General features: G+C 45.2%; 2 protein-coding genes across 4 annotated transcripts in view; one reads left to right on the top strand and one right to left on the bottom strand.

The window, feature by feature from the left end:
• Positions 1 to 4,040, bottom strand: part of LOC128694770 (carbonic anhydrase-related protein 10-like) — a 277,436-nt gene extending 273,396 nt beyond the window's left edge. For 2 of the 3 annotated variants that reach the window (XR_011393402.1, XM_070095798.1), the window contains exon 1: positions 3,887 to 4,040. Coding sequence is in view for 1 of the 3 variants with exons in the window: in XM_070095798.1 (XP_069951899.1) it covers positions 3,887 to 4,004 (118 nt within the window). In the remaining 2 variants the exon portion in view is untranslated. The remainder of the gene's footprint in view (positions 1 to 3,886) is intronic. The other variant, XM_070095800.1, reaches the window with a different exon arrangement.
• The window catches only part of LOC128694558 (dynein axonemal intermediate chain 4-like), a 19,328-nt gene continuing 3,541 nt past the window's right edge, over positions 3,985 to 19,771 (top strand). The window contains exons 1-11 of the mRNA XM_053784701.2: positions 3,985 to 4,210; positions 7,748 to 7,849; positions 8,280 to 8,343; positions 11,674 to 11,756; positions 13,019 to 13,226; positions 13,918 to 14,039; positions 17,086 to 17,186; positions 17,545 to 17,682; positions 18,049 to 18,238; positions 18,558 to 18,657; positions 19,395 to 19,681. Coding sequence (XP_053640676.2) covers positions 4,052 to 4,210; positions 7,748 to 7,849; positions 8,280 to 8,343; positions 11,674 to 11,756; positions 13,019 to 13,226; positions 13,918 to 14,039; positions 17,086 to 17,186; positions 17,545 to 17,682; positions 18,049 to 18,238; positions 18,558 to 18,657; positions 19,395 to 19,681 — 1,554 coding nt within the window. The 5' untranslated portion in view covers positions 3,985 to 4,051. The remainder of the gene's footprint in view (positions 4,211 to 7,747; positions 7,850 to 8,279; positions 8,344 to 11,673; positions 11,757 to 13,018; positions 13,227 to 13,917; positions 14,040 to 17,085; positions 17,187 to 17,544; positions 17,683 to 18,048; positions 18,239 to 18,557; positions 18,658 to 19,394; positions 19,682 to 19,771) is intronic.

Here is a 19,771-nt window from a genome sequence, read left to right as displayed (position 1 = left end):
CAGAGATATCACAACAATACTTGACTGAGAGACTTCCAGAGATATCAAAACAATACTTGACTGAGAGACTTCCAGAGATATCACAACAATACTTGACTGAGAGACTTCCAGAGATATCACAACAATACTTGACTGAGAGACTTCCAGAGATATCAAAACAATACTTGCTGAGAGACTTCCAGAGATATCACAACAATACTTGACTGAGAGACTTCCAGAGATATCAAAACAATACTTGACTGAGAGACTTCCAGAGATATCACAACAATACTTGACTGAGAGACTTCCAGAGATATCAAAACAATACTTGACCGAGAGACTTCCAGAGATATCACAACAATACTTGACTGAGAGACTTCCAGAGATATCAAAACAATACTTGACCGAGAGACTTCCAGAGATATCAAAACAATACTTGACTGAGAGACTTCCAGAGATATCACAACAATACTTGACTGAGAGACTTCCAGAGATATCACAACGATTGCAGTATCAAAATCTTGATATATTACAAAACTGAAAGTGGTATTCCTTTCACTCCCCAGAGCTGTCAGCCTCGTCTAACAGTGCGGCCGGAAATCCGTTGTGTATCAGGCGATTAAACATTCCGTCAACATCGTCTGTTCACCCAGACGCAAGTTCCGTGTGGATAGCGTTCCTGCCGCAGCTGTCAGCCATCAGCGGGTAATACACACATTAGATGAATCTTCCTTTAAGACAACGTTTCGCCCACAGAAAGGTCTCATTGAGCGAGTCAGAATCGCATCGTTTCACGAGCACCTTTAACACCAATTCCAACCCAGTTTGTCGAATTGAAAGCTACTCAGGAGGACTTTATTCAGGAAATAAAAATCTTAAAGCCACACACACACACACACACACACATATATATATATATACGTATATATATATATATATATATATATATATATATATATATATATATATATATATATATATATATATATATATATATATATATATATATATACCTTTGCCATCTTCAGAGGTAAATTTTGAGTCTCTACCTGCACGTCTACCCGTCCCGTACATCTATCCGCACATCTACCTGCACATCTACCCGCACATCTACCTGTACATCTACCTGTACATCTACCCGCATATTTACCCACACATCTACCCACACATCTACCCACACATCTACCCACACATCTACCCACACATCTACCCACACATCTACCCACACATCTTAGCGCACATCTACCCGCACATCTACCTGCGACGTTGATAGACCGATCAATAATAACTCACAGCGACGTGACTTATCGCATATGACGGAGCCTACTCCAGGTGGAGGGTTCGGGGTAAGTCTACTCCAGGCGTGGAACCTGTGAAGGGTGAGCCTATGTCGGGTGATGAAGTAGAGAGAGGGAGAGAGAGAGAGCAGGTGAGGGGAAAGGAAGGGAGGAAGGAAGGGAGAAAGGAAGGGAGGAAGGAAGGGAGGAAGGAAGGGAGGAAGGAAGGGAGAAAGGAAGGGAGGAAGGAAGGGAGGAAGGAAGGGAGGAAGGAAGGGAGGAAGGAAGGGAGGGAGTATAAATGTAATATGTCTCAATTTTCTGGTCAAACAAGGCCAGTATTGTGTTGTGGTTTTAATGCCTTTTTCAGTTTGTTTTTGCTGCTGGAGGTGATTGTTGCGTTGTTTGCAAGGTGAAGGTTGTTTGTGCCAGTGTTTGCAAGACGTGCCACCCTGTGTATGACCCTGTGTACGACCCTGTGTATGACCCTGTGTATGACCCTGTCTCAATTTTCTGTAGGCCAGTATTGTGTTGTGGTTTTAATGACCCTGTGTATGTGCCACCCTGTGTGATACGATACGACCCTGTGTATGACCCTGTGTACGACCCTGTGTATGTGTGTGTATATACAACACCAGCCGTCACCTGGGCGGGGCTATCCTGGTCATATTTTTCAACTCGACGTAGATAACGAGTGTATAATATATTGATAACAAATGGATAACATAGAAAACAAAATGTATATCACATACATAGATGTTATTTAGATAGCAAGTATATAACACAAATATATAACACATACAAAACACATAGTGTAGTCACGTAACACAGGTGTATATGGAGTCTCGTTACTTAACACAGGTACACAGGTGTAAGTCACTGGAGTGTCGTCACTTAACACAGGTGTAAGTCACTGGAGTGTCGCCACTTAACAAAGGTGCAAGTCACTGGAGTCTCGTTACTTAACACAGGTGTAAGTCACTGGAGTGTCGCCACTTAACAAAGGTGTAAGTCATTGGAGTGTCGTCACTTAACACAGGTGTAAGTCACTGGAGTATCGTCACTTAACACAGGTGTAAGTCACTGGAGTGTCGTCACTTAACAAAGGTGTAAGTCACTGGAGTCTCGTTACTTAACAAAGGTGTAAGTCACTGGAGTGTCGTCACTTAACAAAGGTGTAAGTCACTGGAGTATCGTTACTTAACAAAGGTGTAAGTCACTGGAGTGTCGTCACTTAACACAGGTGTAAGTCACTGGAGTGTCGTCACTTAACACAGGTGTAAGTCACTGGAGTGTCGTCACTTAACACAGGTGTAAGTCACTGGAGTGTCGTCACTTAACACAGGTGTAAGTCACTGGAGTGTCGTCACTTAACAAAGGTGTAAGTCACTGGAGTGTCGTCACTTAACACAGGTGTAAGTCACTGGAGTGTCGTCACTTAACACAGGTGTAAGTCACTGGAGTATCGTCACTTAACAAAGGTATAAGTCACTGGAGTGTCGTCACTTAACAAAGGTTTAAGTCACTGGAGTGTCGTCACTTAACACAGGTGTAAGTCACTGGAGTATCGTCACTTAACAAAGGTATAAGTCACTGGAGTATCGTCACTTAACAAAGGTATACGTCACTGGAGTGTCGTCACTTAACATAGTTGTAAGTCACTGGAGTATCGTCACTTAACAAAGGTGTAAATCACTGGAGTGTCGTCACTTAACACAGGTGTAAGTCACTGGAGTGTCGTCACTTAACACAGGTGTAAGTCACTGGAGTGTCGTCACTTAACACACTTGTAAGTCACTGGAGTGTCGTCACTTAACACAGGTGTAAGTCACTGGAGTGTCGTCACTTAACACAGGTATAAGTCACTGGAGTGTCGTCACTTAACACAGGTGTAAGTCACTGGAGTATCGTCACTTAACACAGGTGTAAGTCACTGGAGTGTCGTCACTTAACAAAGGTGTAAGTCACTGGAGTCTCGTTACTTAACAAAGGTGTAAGTCACTGGAGTGTCGTCACTTAACACAGGTGTAAGTCACTGGAGTGTCGTTACTTAACACAGGTGTAAGTCACTGGAGTGTCGTCACTTAACACAGGTGTAAGTCACTGGAGTGTCGTCACTTAACACAGGTGTAAGTCACTGGAGTGTCGTTACTTAACACAGGTGTAAGTCACTGGAGTGTCGTTACTTAACACAGGTGTAAGTCACTGGAGTGTCGTCACTTAACACAGGTGTAAGTCACTGGAGTGTCGTTACTTAACACAGGTGTAAGTCACTGGAGTGTCGTTACTTAACACAGGTGTAAGTCACTGGAGTGTCGTCACTTAACACAGGTGTAAGTCACTGGAGTGTCGTTACTTAACACAGGTGTAAGTCACTGGAGTGTCGTTACTTAACACAGGTGTAAGTCACTGGAGTGTCGTTACTTAACACAGGTGTAAGTCACTGGAGTGTCGTCACTTAACACAGGTGTAAGTCACTGGAGTGTCGTCACTTAACACAGGTGTAAGTCACTGGAGTGTCGTTACTTAACACAGGTGTAAGTCACTGGAGTGTCGTCACTTCACGTGTGATGTCATTCTAAGTATTATTTACTTCAGGTGTTTATAATACACAAGAAGTAGCACATTACCTTTTTCTCTCAACAGACGGTAGGCTGAGGCACCTTCTTCGTCGTCACCACCTCCTCCCTCTTCTTCTCCCTCTTTTTCTCTCTCTTCTTCTCCCTCTTCTTCTTTTTCTTCCTTCATTTCTCGCCCCTGGCTGTGGTCGTGCCCGTGGAGGCGGAGGGGTCGTTATGACGGGTGGTGGTGCTGGTGGTGTGTGGTCGTCTGTGTTCCGTGTTCAGCTGCAGGAGACACACACCTTGGACCTCTACTACCAGGAGAACACCTCAGTGCACGAGAGCCACCACCTGGCACCCATACTCATCAGTCAGTGGCACCACTACCACCAGGTGAGTGGCACTACTACCACCATGTGAGTGGCACTACTGCCACCTGGTGAGTGGCACTACTACCACCAGGTGAGTGGCACTATTACCACCAGGTGAGTGGCACTACTACCACCAGGTGAGTGGCACTACTACTACCACCAGGTGAGTGGCACTACTACCACCAGGTGAGTGGCACTACTGCTGTCAGGTAGCACTGCTTGCGCGCCCTTCTTATGTCATCAGTTTTTGAGAGAGAGAGAGAGAGCGAGAGCGAGAGACATTTGCTTACTCACATTATATATCATTACATTAGATCTATGTAGAAATACTAACACAGATCGCCCGGGATCCCTTAATTATTCATCCTTAAAAAATCCCTTTGAATCCCTGTTTATATTTTCAGCAGCTGTTGTGCACCACCGAGACAGGTGAACCATCAGACACAATACTAGAACCTCGTAATTAATGTTGTATTAACCTAACTAACCGGCTTACTAACACCTTCAAACATAAACCAATGAGATCATTTTTGAGTGAAAACAGTGTGTGTATATGATGCAGGTGTTGAGGTGAGGCATCATTGTCAACATGTGAGGTGATGCAGGTGTTGAGGTCTAGTAGTGATAATGTGGTTAGTAACCCTCGGTAGAGGGTCCTTGTTGACGGTGAGGGGCTCTTGATTTAAGGAACTAGATCCAACATTTACCTTCTTGATTCAGACGGGTTTTCCTTTCATTCCCTCTCAGATGATAGGTGACTCCTACGGGTTTAGCGGTCCCCTCGCCATGAGTGTATTAAGAGTGGTCAACAGTTATTTAACAGTGAGTCACAGTTAGGTTATGGACTCAGGTGCAGTCTAGGTGACGTTCCTTCATAAACTAGGTGACGTGTCCTCAGACAGGTGACTGAGAATAACAAGGGAGGTGGTTAGGAATGATGCTGGTGGTGATGGTAGTTGTAGTAGTAATAGTAGTAGTAGTAGTAGTAGTAGTAGTAGTTGTTGTAGTAGTAGTAGTAGTAGCAGCAGCAGCAGTAGTACATATTATGTAATAAATTATACCTATTGGTAAAAAGAATGAAAAGATGGGGTGGTAGGGGAAGTGGAATATTCAAATGGCTTCAGGAAGAGATCCAAATATTCTTCCTTGAAGCCTTTTTATCCACTTCTCCGAGGCTATGGGTCACACACACACACACACACACACACACACAAAAGGGGGAACTACTCAGGCATGAGGAACTTCCTGCAAGACATTAAGTGGGAGAGGGAACTGACAGGAAAACCAGTACAAGAAATGATGGACTATGTGGCAACAAAATGCAAGGAGGCAGAGGAGAGGTTTGTTCCCAAGGGAAACAGAAATAATGGGAAGAACAGAACGAGTCCTTGGTTCACCCAAAGGTGTAGGGAGGCAAAAACTAGGTGTACTAGAGAATGGAAAAGGTACATAAGACAGAGAACTCAGGAAAATAAAGAGATTAGCCGAAGAGCCAGAAACGAATATGCACAGATAAGAAGGGAGGCTCAGCGACAATATGAAAATGACATAGCATCGAAAGTCAAGTCTGACCCGAAGCTGTTGTATAGCCACATCAGGAGGAAAACAACAGTCAAGGACCAGGTAATCAGACTGAGGAAGGGTGATGGGGAGTTCACAAGAAACGACCGAGAGGTATTTCAGGAGCTCAACACGAGATTTAAAGAAGTATTTACAGTGGAAACCAGTAGGACTCCAGGAAATCAGAACAGGGGGGCACACCAGCAAGTGCTGGATGAGGTACATATAACCAAGGAGGAGGTGAAGAAGCTGCTATGCGAACTTGACACCTCAAAGGCGGTGGGACCAGACATCTCTCCGTGGGTCCTTAAAGAGGGAGCAGAGATACTGTGTGTGCCATTAACAAAGATCTTCAACACATCAATTGAAACTGAGCAACTCCCTGAGGTATGGAAGATGGCAAATGTAGTCCCAATTTTTAGAAAGGGAGACAGACATGAGGCACTAAACTACAGACCTGGATCACTAACGTGTATAGTATGCAAAGTCATGGAGGAGATCATCAGGAGGAGAGTGGTGGAGCACCTGGAAAGAAACAAGTGTATAATTGACAACCAGCACGGTTTCAGGGAGGGAAAATTCTGTGTCACAAACCTACTGGAGTTTTATGACAAGGTGACATAAGTAAGACAAGAGAGAGAGGGGTAGATCGACTGCATTTTTTTGGACTGCAAGAAGGCCTTCGACACAGTTCCTCACAAGAGGTTACTGCAAAAGCTTGAGGATCAGGCACACATAACAGGAAAGGCACTGCAATGGGTCAGAGAATATCTGACAGGGAGGCAACAACGAGTCATGGTACGTGACGAGGTGTCAGAGTGGGCGCCTGTGACAAGTGGGGTTCCACAGAGGTCAGTCTTAGGACCTGTGCTGTTCTTGGTATATGTGAATGACATAACGGAAGGGATAGACTCAGAAGTGTCCTTGTTTGCAGATGATGTGAAGTTAATGAGGAGAATCAAATCGGATGAGGTTCAGGCAGGACTACAAAGAGACCTGGACAGGCTACAAGCCTGGTCCAGCAACTGGCTCCTTGAGTTTAACCCTGCCAAATGCAAAGTCATGAAGATTGGGGAAGGGCAAAGAAGACGTCAGACACAATATAGTTTAGATGGCCAAAGACTGCAAACCTCACTCAAGGAAAAAGATCTGGGAGTGAGTATAACACCGAGCATATCTCCTGAGGAGCACATCAATCAGATAACTACTGCAGCATACGGGCGCCTGGCAAACCTACGGATAGCGTTCCGATACCTCAGTAAGGATTCGTTCAAGACTCTGTACACCATTTACGTCAGGCCCATACTGGAGTATGCAGCACCAGTTTGGAACCCACACCTGGTCAAGCACGTCAAGAAGTTAGAGAAAGTACAAAGGTTTGCAACAAGGCTAGTCCCAGAGCTCAGGGGAATGTCGTACGAGGAAAGGTTGAGGGAAATCGGACTGACGACACTGGAGGACAGAAGAGTCATGGGAGACATGATAACGACATACAAGATACTGCGGGGAATAGACAAGGTGGACAGAGATAGGATGTTCCAGAGAGGGGACACAGGGACAAGGGGTCACAGCTGGAAGCTGAAGACTCAGACGAGTCACAGGGACGTTAGGAAGTATTTCTTCAGTCATAGAGTTGTCAGCAAGTGGAATAGCCTAGCAAGTGAAGTAGTGGAGGGAGGAACCATACATAGTTTTAAGAAGAGGTATGATACAGCTCAGGAAGCAGAGAGAGAGAGGACCTAGCAGTGATCAGTGAAGAGGCGGGGCCAGGAGCTGAGTCTCGACCCCTGCAACCACAATTAGGTGAATTAGGTGAGTACACACACACACACACACACACACACTATATATATATATATATATATATATATATATATATATATATATATATATATATATATATATATATATATATATATATATATATATATATATATATGTGTGTAAATATATATATATACATATATTAATATGGTTTCTATTGACGTGTGGCCATCAGAAGCGGGTGAGTGGTTGTGTACGTGCGAGGGAGATGACCTGCCAGACAGCTCCGAAGTACACCATGGACAAGACTACTCAGAAGTCTGCTACTCAGACAAGGGTGAGTATTTTTTTACTCCTCCCTATTGATTGTTCTCTCTGTTTCTCACCTCTACATCGCCTCTGTCTAATAGTTTATCTTCCTCTGTCTATTTCTCTCAGCATTTTCCTCTCCTTTATTATTTTCACCCCTTCTCTCCATTTCCTTCATCTTCTCTTGCCCTAATTAATTTTGCGCTCTACCTTCCGCACTATTTCTCCCCCCTCTAACTCACTGCCTTCCTCCTCTCCCTCACTACTTCCCCCTCTCTCCCTCACTGCTTTTTCCCTCCCTCATGTCTTATACCCTATCCTTTCCTAAACTCTTCAACCCTCGTACCCTTTTTAGCATACAGTATAATCGTCCCTCAGATGTGTGTTTACTCTAGGCACGTTAGTTTACCCTCAAAACAATGTAGGTTATCTTGACTGTCCGTTTTCTATGTTTGCAGGATAACAGCTGCATGGCCACGCAGTGGAGTATGTATGATGAATATCGTACTCTCGACACCCCTGGTAAGTCATCAACACTACTAGTAAGTCATCATCACCACTGGTAAGTTAACACTCCTGGTAAGTCAACATCCCTGGTAAGTCATCAACACTCTTGGTAAGTTATCAACATCTCTAGTAAGTCATCAACACTCTTGGTAAGTCATCAACACTCTTGGTAAGTCATCAACACTCTTGGTAAGTCATCAACATCTTTAGTAAGTCATCAACACTCTTGGTAAGTCATCAACACTCTTGGTAAGTCATCAACATCTTTAGTAAGTCATCAACACCCCTCGTAAGTCATCAACACGTCGTAAGTCATCAACACATCGTAAGTCATCAACACTCTTGGTAAGTCATCAGCACCTCTAGTAATTCATCAGCATCCCTCGTAAGTCATCAACACCCCTCGTAAGTCATCAACACTCTTGGTAAGTCATCAACACTTGGTAAGTCATCAACACCTCTAGTAAGTCATCAACACCCTTCGTAAGTCATAACACTTCGTAAGTCATCACTCTTGGTAAGTCATCGGTACCTCTAGTAAGTCATCAACACCCCTCGTAAGTCATCAACACTTCGTAAGTCATCAACACTTCGTAAGTCATAACACTTCGTAAGTCATCACTCTTGGTAAGTCATCGGTACCTCTAGTAAGTCATCAACACTTGGTAAGTCATCAACACCTCTAGTAAGTCATCAACACCCTTCGTAAGTCATCAACACTTCGTAAGTCATCAACACTTCGTAAGTCATCACTCTTGGTAAGTCATCGGTACCTCTAGTAAGTCATCAACACCCCTCGTAAGTCATCAACACCTCTAGTAAGTCATCGGTACCTCTAGTAAGTCATCAACACTTTAGGTATGCCATCAACACCTCTAGTAAGTCATCAACACCTCTAGTAAGTCATAACACTTCGTAAGTCATCACTCTTGGTAAGTCATCGGTACCTCTAGTAAGTCATCAACACCCCTCGTAAGTCATCAACACGTCGTAAGTCATAACACTTCGTAAGTCATCACTCTTGGTAAGTCATCGGTACCGCTAGTAAGTCATCAACACTTGGTAAGTCATCAACACCTCTAGTAAGTCATCAACACCCTTCGTAAGTCATCAACACTTCGTAAGTCATCAACACTTCGTAAGTCATAACACTTCGTAAGTCATCACTCTTGGTAAGTCATCAACACCCCTCGTAAGTCATCAACATGTTTGCATTATAACATTATATACTACTTACATTTTTAGATTTTGCCATCGAAGTGGCAAACCACACATCCATCGTGTGGAGGGTAGTGCAAGAGCATATGGATACACAAAAAGCCTAGGGACTAGGCCACAAAAAGGGTTAACGGGTGTACATATGGATTTATATCTAAATATCTACAGTTCACTTATCTGTTACAAGCAAATTTAGGAAATTAGTATATATGGTATGTTATTTTCATTAATAAGATATCTTGACATGTCACGGAGGTTATTATACTGTCTGTCTCTGTATTCCTCAATAAGTGGACAATTAAGCACATAGTGTTCAAGACAGCCACAGAGTAGTCAGGAAGTGGAATAGTTTGGGAAGCGATGTAGTGGAGGCAGGATCCATACATAGCTTTAAGCAGAGGTACGATAAAGCTCATGGTTCAGGGAGAGTGACCTAGTAGCGACCAGTGAAGAGGCGGGGCCAGGAGCTCGGACTCGACCCCTGCAACCTCAACTAGGTGAGTACAGTGACCATATGCCTGATCACATAATTTGTATTTAGTTTGATCATCATCTGTGTGTCTCCCAAACTGCCAGAAGTACTTGTAACCAAGCCTAAGCCTGGCCACTACAACATCAGTCAGTACTTGTAACCAAGCCTAAGTCTGGCCACTACAACATCAGTCAGTACTTGTAACCAAGCCTAAGTCTGGCCACTACAACATCAGTCAGTACTTGTAACCAAGCCTAAGTCTGGCCACTACAACATCAGTCAGTACTTGTAACCAAGCCTAAGTCTGGCCACTACAACATCAGTTAGTACTTGTAACCAAGCCTAGGTCTGGCCACTACAACATCAGTCAGTACTTGTAACCAAGCCTAAGCCTGGCCACTACAACATCAGTCAGTACTTGTAACCAAGCCTAGGTCTGGCCACTACAACATCAGTCAGTACTTGTAACCAAGCCTAAGCCTGGCCACTACAACATCAGTCAGTCTGTTCACATTGCAAGTTGCTCCATAAACATATTTATTATTATTATTATTATTATTATTATTATTATTATTATTATTATTATTATTATTATTATTATTATTATTATTATTATTATTATTATTATTATTAAAGATTCGCCAGTGTTCTCCCGGCCCGGGCCTTTTCCAAGTGGTGGCCCGGCCTTGGCTCCCTGTCTAGGGAGTGCCTGATACCTAAGTCTCTCATGGGAGGAGGTACAAGTACCCCCTCATCTTTGGGACCAATTGTCCCCAGGCCTAGCCACATTCCCCGCCCTCACGGGGCTCGTAGGGAGAAGCTAGGCCTCTCTGGCCTGCCCTTCCCGCCCCAAGGGGGTTATTGGAAATGGTAGTCTTGTGAGCTGCAAGCTCTGGCTCATGCACCTACCCTACCTTAGAAGGGCTAGGCATGGTGTCAATGGGTGAACTTATTTATCTACGCTCATGTTATCTTAGTGGGTTATAGACCTACTCAGACTTCTAATTGCATTCCTATAACAATCATACTACTAATTAAAATACGTTAGTTATAGTGTTAGTCGTTTTCTTTTTCACCTTTGATTAAAAGAGAAAACTAGAATATCAGATTTATTGGGGTAACTTTAATGAAAAACTTCACTTTCTTTATCAAATTATATTTTACATGTTAAGAGCTGTTATCCTACCATAGCTAATTTGAAGTCTTGACCCCAGCAATGTCTATCTAGTTTCATTACAATAATGATATAAAGTATCGATAAGATGAAGACTTAGACGCAGATTTTCAGGCTGAGGGACCGATTACCTAGTCTTCCACTGTCTTTTGTGTATCGTTCTGCAAGGCGGAGGGACTGATTAGCTCATCTTCCAATGTCTCCTGTGTATAGTTCTGCATGGCTGAGGGACTGATCGCCCCATCTTCTACTGTCTTTACATATCCTCTCTGTATTGACTTGACAAAGCCACGAGTTTGCGAAACCTCTTCAAATAAAGATACCCAGGTGTTGCACTTGTATCTAGTTCTTATCTGGTAGGCTATTATGCTAGTCTGCCTCAAAATATGACCCATAAAAGCCAGACCAATACACAGGAAACATTTTTATTACTAAATACTTAAGCTAGTCCTATTTTTTTAATGTTTTCTTTTCACTCTAGAGGGTAAACTAGACAAGGATGAGACACGCCACGTTGCCAGCCAGTGTGAGACTCGGTATTATGTCGGGGAACCCTGTCTGAGTGTAAGTATCAGTCACCCATTCAAATATATCAGAATATATCAGAATTTTATACGTAGTTTGAAAAGTAAGCATGTTTGTATAGATATAGGTACACATAAGTACAATTATCATGCATTGTAACATGTATTAATTACCTACAACCCCCCCCCCCCCCCCAAAAAAAAAAAAAAGATTCTTGAATTGCTCATGGCTCAGTTGATTCAATTCCACTGATCCTCCGGACCAGTGGAAACGACGGGCATGTTTTCTTTCAGCTGCTGTTCCTGTTCACCTAGAAATAAGTACCTTAGGTTCCTAATTGTTAGTTGACTGGCGTGGGTCACACTCAGGAGAAGACTACAGGGCGACAATGAAAATAAGCCAGTCTGGTGACAAATCTTCTTCAACCTAGTATGGCGTACATTTTACCTTGAAGATACTATGTAGAGCAGTGGTACCCAAACATTTTCAGAAAAAAACATGCCACGGGTGGGGTTTGAACCCGCGGTCAGAGAGAGTCTCAAAAACTCCAGACCGTCGCGTTAGCCACTGGGCCAGTTAGCTGCAATAAGATTCATCCATGTAAACTTTTTCAGGTTGCTGCCCCCTTGGCTCCCAGGCCACATCCCTAGCGCCCCCCCCCCCACACACACACAAACGATCACGCCTCTTTCTTGGTATTATGTTTACTGCAAATTCAAAATTACTCAACGCCCCCCCCCCCTGGATCTTTCTAGCGCCCACAGGGAACGGTACCGCCCACTTTGGGAATCACTGATCTAGAGGACGATGAAGACCACGAAAGCTTTGTTCAGGTTATGAACTCCGGAGTGTTAATAACCCAGAATGTCCCAACAGAGGTCCATCTTAGGTTCTTCCCAGGATGTGACCCACGGCAGTAGACTGGCTCTTAGGTATATATTTACCATTGGGTAACAGGGGCAGCAAGTACTAGAGGAGACTTACTTATACGTCTCTCCTCGTCCAGGATTCCACCTGGAGTCCTCCAGGGTGCGAACTGCATTAGGTAGTGGTTATAGATATGTACGTTTTAATTTAGGTATTGCATACATAACATACTTCTAGTTTTGCAATGGTCTGGAGGTTGTTCATATTATAGTCACATCAAATATTACTTGGTACATCATGTACATTAAACCTAGTAAAGTCTCAGTATATCATATAATGTGGTTTATTTGTAATAATGGTTGTAGGTAATGGAGCATGCATGGCCAGGTAATGGATGAAATAGTGAACATTTAAGAGGGGATTCTCTCCTACAGGAGCAACAGTTGAAACAGCAGCAGGAGCAGCTGGAGTCGGAGGGTGTGGGTGGGATACGAGGGGTGGAGGTGTATGGGTTACTGAAGGGGATGGGCTGGATGGAAAGACAACTCTCCTCCACCCACAACATCCACCTCCTCCATGCATTCACAGACTACGCTCACCAGGTGCACCACCACACCAAACACGACCTCCAGTCTGCCACAGGTAAACACACCTTCATGGAATGATATATATATAATATATATATATATATTATATATATAATATATATATATATATATATATTATTGTAATCACGAACGAGTGGTATTGATCAATAACAACACTGCACTAGCCAAGGATTCGAACCCATATTGTACTGGCCTGCCTCATGGTAAGCGAGAACCACATGACACTTTAAACCACAGGACCACCCAACCCTACGAGAATGGTGCAGTCAGCACACAGCTAGCTGTTGGGCTGCCATCCGAGGGCATACGGAGGTGTGGGAGCTTCTAAGCTAATTTCATTCTCATCGCAGCTGTGTGCTGGCTGCGCAATTCTTGTAGGGTTAGGTGGTCCTGTGGTTTAAAGCGTCATGTGGTTCTCGCTTACCATGAGGCAGGCCAGTACAACATGGGTTCGAATCCATGGCTAGCGTAGTGTTGTTATATATATATATATATATATATATATATATATATATATATATATATATATATATTAGGCCAGTCCGGGTCTGTCACAGGCCGCAGGTTCTCTCCCTAATAATAATTTAGCTAAAAAAAAGTAATTTTAACGGTGCTTTCAATTACGTATCTGCAGATGAAAAAAATGGAATCTGTTATTTTAGATTACTTTTGTTAAAAGGCGGAGAGGCACGTCCCTGACGTTGTTATATTTGTATACTGTGTAGAGAGAGGGGCGTGGCGTGACGGTGGCACCGACGAGTGCCAGACTCAAGAGTTGTGGCACTTCGGCTGTGAAGCCACCTGGGAGTGCCGGGTGAACGCTGTCACCTTCTGCAGCAGCTCCCCCGTCAGTACTCACCTCTCTCACCACCTGCTGTACTCACCATCTGCTGTACTCACCTCTCTCACCACCTGCTGTACTCACCTCTCTCACCACCTGCTGCACTCACCTCTCTCACCATCTGCTGCACTCACCTCTCTCACCACCTGCTGTACTCACCTCTCTCACCACCTGCTGCACTCACCTCTCTCACCACCTGCTGTACTCACCTCTCTCACCACCTGCTGTACTTACTTCTCTCGCCACCTGCTGCACTCACCTCTCTCACCATCTGCTGCACTCACCTCTCTCACCACCTGCTGTACTCACCTCTCTCACCACCTGCTGTACTCACCTCTCTCACCACCTGCTGCACTCACCTCTCTCACCATCTGCTGCACTCACCTCTCTCACCACCTGCTGTGCTCACCTCTCTCACCACCTGCTGTACTCACCTCTCTCACCACCTGCTGTACTCACCTCTCTCACCACCTGCTGTACTCACCTCTCTCACCACCTGATGCACTCACCTCTCTCACCACCTGCTGCACTCACCTCTCTCACCATCTGCTGTACTCACCTCTCTCACCACCTGCTGTACTCACCTCTCTCACCATCTGCTGTACTCACCTCTCTCACCACCTGCTGTACTCACCTCTCTCACCACCTGATGCACTCACCTCTCTCACCACCTGCTGTACTCACCTCTCTCACCATCTGCTGTACTCACCTCTCTCACCATCTGCTGTACTCACCTCTCTCACCACCTGCTGTACTCACCTCTCTCACCACCTGCTGCACTCACCTCTCTCACTACCTGGTGTACTCACCTCTCTCACCATCTGCTGTACTCACCTCTCTCACCATCTGCTGTACTCACCACCTGCTGTACTCACCTCTCTCACCATCTGCTGTACTCACCTCTCTCACCATCTGCTGTACTCACCTCTCTCACCATCTGCTGTACTCACCTCTCTCACCACCTGCTGCACTCACCTCTCTCACTACCTGGTGCACTCACCTCTCTCACCACCTGATGCACTCACCTCTCTCACCACCTGCTGCACTCACCTCTCTCACCACCTGCTGCACTCACCTCTCTCACCACCTGCTGCACTCACCTCTCTCACCACCTGCTGCACTCACCTCTCTCACCACCTGCTGCACTCACCTCTCTCACTACCTGGTGTACTCACCTCTCTCACCACCTGCTGTACTCACCTCTCTCACCACCTGGTGTACTCACCTCTCTCACCACCTGCTGTACTCACCTCTCTCACCACCTGCTGCACTCACCTCTCTCACCACCTGCTGCACTCACCTCTCTCACCACCTGCTGCACTCACCTCTCTCACTACCTGGTGTACTCACCTCTCTCACCACCTGCTGCACTCACCTCTCTCACTACCTGGTGTACTCACCTCTCTCACCACCTGCTGCACTCACCTCTCTCACTACCTGGTGTACTCACCTCTCTCACCACCTGCTGCACTCACCTCTCTCACTACCTGCTGTACTCACCTCTCTCACCACCTGCTGCACTCACCTCTCTCACCACCTGCTGCACTCACCTCTCTCACTACCTGGTGTACTCACCTCTCTCACCACCTGCTGCACTCACCTCTCTCACTACCTGCTGTACTCACCTCTCTCACCACCTGCTGCACTCACCTCTCTCACTACCTGCTGTACTCACCTCTCTCACCACCTGCTGCACTCACCTCTCTCACCACCTGCTGCACTCACCTCTCTCACTACCTGGTGTACTCACCTCTCTCACCACCTGCTGCACTCACCTCTCTCACTACCTGGTGTACTCACCTCTCTCACCACCTGCTGTACTCACCTCTCACCACCTGCTGCACTCACCTCTCTCACCACCTGCTGCACTCACCTCTCTCACTACCTGGTGTACTCACCTCTCTCACCACCTGCTGCACTCACCTCTCTCACCATCTGCTGTACTCACCTCTCTCACCACCTGCTGTACTCACCTCTCTCACCATCTGCTGTACTCACCTCTCTCACCACCTGCTGCACTCACCTCTCTCACCACCTGCTGCACTCACCTCTCTCACTACCTGGTGTACTCACCTCTCTCACCACCTGCTGCACTCACCTCTCTCACCACCTGCTGCACTCACCTCTCTCACCACCTGCTGCACTCACCTCTCTCACTACCTGGTGTACTCACCTCTCTCACCACCTGCTGCACTCACCTCTCTCACCACCTGCTGCACTCACCTCTCTCACCACCTGCTGCACTCACCTCTCTCACTACCTGGTGCACTCACCTCTCTCACTACCTGGTGTACTCACCTCTCTCACCACCTGCTGCACTCACCTCTCTCACCACCTGCTGCACTCACCTCTCTCACTACCTGGTGTACTCACCTCATTCACTCACCTCAACCTTTGCACTGCTTATCTGTGTCACCTAATTACAGCAGTAGTTTCCTTCCTTAGTTTAGTACTTTCTTGCTTAAGTACTACTTTTATTCCTAGTGCTGTCTAATGTGGGTTTAGCGCTTTATGTACATGTACAAAATAAATGTAACCTATGAGTCATGTCACCTTGAAATAAGTCATATTAACCAGGCAGTACCAATAAGGCATATTAACCAGGCAGTACTAATAAGGCATATTAACCAGGCAGTACCAATAAGTTACACTAACCAGGCAGTAACAATAAGTCACATTAACCAGGCAGTACCAATAAGTTACATTAACCAGGCAGTACCAATAAGTCACATTAACCAGGCAGTACCAATAAGGCATATTAACCAGGCAGTACTAATAAGGCACATTAACCAGGCAGTACCAATAAGGCATATTAACCAGGCAGTACTAATAAGGCACATTAACCAGGCAGTACCAATAAGGCATATTAACCAGGCAGTACTAATAAGGCACATTAACCAGGCAGTACCAATAAGGCATATTAACCAGGCAGTACTAATAAGGCACATTAACCAGGCAGTATCAATAAGGCATATTAACCAGGCAGTACCAATAAGGCATATTAACCAGGCAGTACCAATAAGGCATTTTAACCAGGATGTTGTGGTTGCAGTGGCTGGTGGTGGCTGCCTATGGCAACCTTTCGCTTACAGAGCCATCCCGGGGTGCCATCTGTGGTTGGAGTGCCAAGAGGATAAGTCAACCGGAGCTCAGGTTAGTGAAAGAAGTTAGGTCAGTGCCAGAGGCCAGGTTAGTGTCAAAAGTTATATTATTTTAAGATGTTAAACTCTCTGCATTCAAGGAAAGTGACCAGATGTATGGAAGCGGCATTACTGAACAGAACCAAGGTTCAATTAGCCTAGCTAGAGCACTGGTTCACATCACGCTGCACGAGCAATCTCAGTAATAAGAGTTCAGCAACATTGGCCAGTACACCTCACCTCACTCCAACCATCTCACTCTACATAATGTGATGATTGCACTCTGAACTGACCAACTGATCACCACACTAATCACCACATCTTACACTGTTGAAAATCTTGTAATACAGTGACCACTACCTCCTGGCCAGGCTCACTCTACCAGGAACAGCCACTGTAGTCAGCTCGTGTCCCGTGGCACCTCAGCTCTGTTGTGTGGCTCTCCTAGACGGCACCTTGCATGTGTACCAGCTGGACACTCCCATCCCCCAGCTGATCCTGGACACCAGGTGAGTTTTACATCTGGTATACGAGTTACTAAATCACTGAAGTTGGGTTCGTAGATGTGATATCACTTATTCATTGTTTATTCATCATGATGTCATTGTAAATTGATCCTCTCTATAATGTTAATGTAAATAACTCAGTTTACCTTATTCCTAGTATATCTTCTTTTATTTCTTTTATTGTAGCTAATTTTCACACAGTTGAGTTACTTGCCTGTTTTAACTTTTAAGGTTTAAATAATTAGATATTACAAGGACCCCAATGGAAATAAGTTACTTTGTCTGACTTTTTCGGGAGTTATCCTGAGTAATTTACACTATGTATGACAATTGTACTTTTGTGTACCTGTGCCTAAATATACTTACTAGTGGGAGCGTGGATAAACACTATGGTCCAGTGTGGGCGGTCGAGTGGCGACAAACCTTCCACACACTGCCCGCCCACGCTGACAACGCTCATGATGATCACGCCCATCGTGCTGACATCCATGCTGAAAGAACCCATGCTGACGACAATGCTTCTGCTGAGCACATAGGTGCCAGCACTGCTGAAACACAGGTAAGTTCAATAGAAACAACGTGCAGTATAGTGCCTTCACTCTAAAGGATATAGACTATTACCATTTGTTTCATTATTTTAAGTGTAATATCCTCTCACTTCTGGAAGGATATATGGAGAATGTTTTGACATGAATAGGCAGGAAAAATACTCCATGGATATGCTTAAGGCCATGCATCCTGTAAGTCCATTGAGTAGAGACATCAGACTATCTAGGATACATACTTTCCCTTCTCTCTTTATTCATAAAATAAAAGGTATACGATAGGTGAAAAGCGTTCTCTGGGAGAAATGATAAACATGCTTGTGTTACCTGCAGGAGTGGCAGAAGGTGGGGATCCAGGCCTTAGTGTCAGCCTCTGAAGACGGCACAGTCAAGGAGTGGCTCTTCTCCAGGGACACTCTCATACGCTGCACCAGTGAGTTTGTTACTCTGTCCTGACACACGCACACAGACCTCCTGTTTTTGCACACTTTATGTTACAGATTAACAGATGCTAACTTACTTCAGTTCATTAATAAGTCCAGCTCTTTCTAAGGTATACTACCGTCCCCTAGGATACGATGACAGTAGTTCAGCACCCAGGTATCTATTTGCTGCTAGGTGAACAGGGACACCAGGTGTAAGGAGACTCATACTAAGGGAAGAAAAATATAAACTCACAGATACAGGGTATAATAGTCTTATTTTTTCTCATGATTTAGACCGCTTAAACATTCCAACAGGTTTAGCACATATGGTGCTAAACCTGTGTGGGTCATTCAGCTTAAGGAGTGTTGGAGGCTCGATCCTCCGATCACTAATTGTATAACGTGGTACTCTCACAATCAGGCTGGAGGAAGGAGACTCACGTCAGCAACTGCAGTAAGGAGGATTGTGTCCACTTACCGATAACTAGAGCTACCCTTCTCTTCCTTGGATCAAACCGATTACCACACATTCCCCAGGCACTATATGGGCTCTAAGGGTTTGGGTTGTCCCCCCCCCAAAAAAAAAAAAATACATATATATATACTTCTGAATCAGTTTGTAAGATAATAGAGGGCAACCTCTCCCCCACTTCATGTTAAACTACTCACATAGGCACCTAGGTAATTATATAAGTATTTTGACACTAAAGTGTTGGCAGAGACAGTAATTAACTCTCTCCCTCAGTTCTGATGAAGGTGTGTGTCCCACCGTGGGTGTCTCTAGAGATAGCTGGTGGCCTGAAGGAGGTGTTGCGACTCCCCGAAGAGAATCAGGGTGGCACTGAACGCCATCGGGGAGGCACGGAACGCCCTCGGGGCAGCACTGAACGGCCTCGGAGCGACGCTGAAAGCCGCTCGCTGGGCGGCAACGGACAGCTCCTGCCAGAGAGCGTGCCGGCCACCGCTCTCAAGTTCCGTCGAGGAGACAGCACATCGTACCTCGTGGGCACCATCGCTGGCCACCTCCTCATGGTATGTTGTCATGATCATGTCACACGGGCATGTGTATCACCCATACGGATTTACTGCTTCTTTTTAATGCCAAAAATGATCTATTATTGG

The sequence above is a fragment of the Cherax quadricarinatus genome, chromosome 51, assembly GCF_038502225.1.
Source record: "Cherax quadricarinatus isolate ZL_2023a chromosome 51, ASM3850222v1, whole genome shotgun sequence".
Classification (NCBI taxonomy): Eukaryota; Metazoa; Arthropoda; class Malacostraca; order Decapoda; family Parastacidae; genus Cherax; species Cherax quadricarinatus.
The sequence above is the reverse complement of the archived record's forward strand: the minus strand, read 5'-3'. Positions and strand labels throughout refer to the sequence as shown.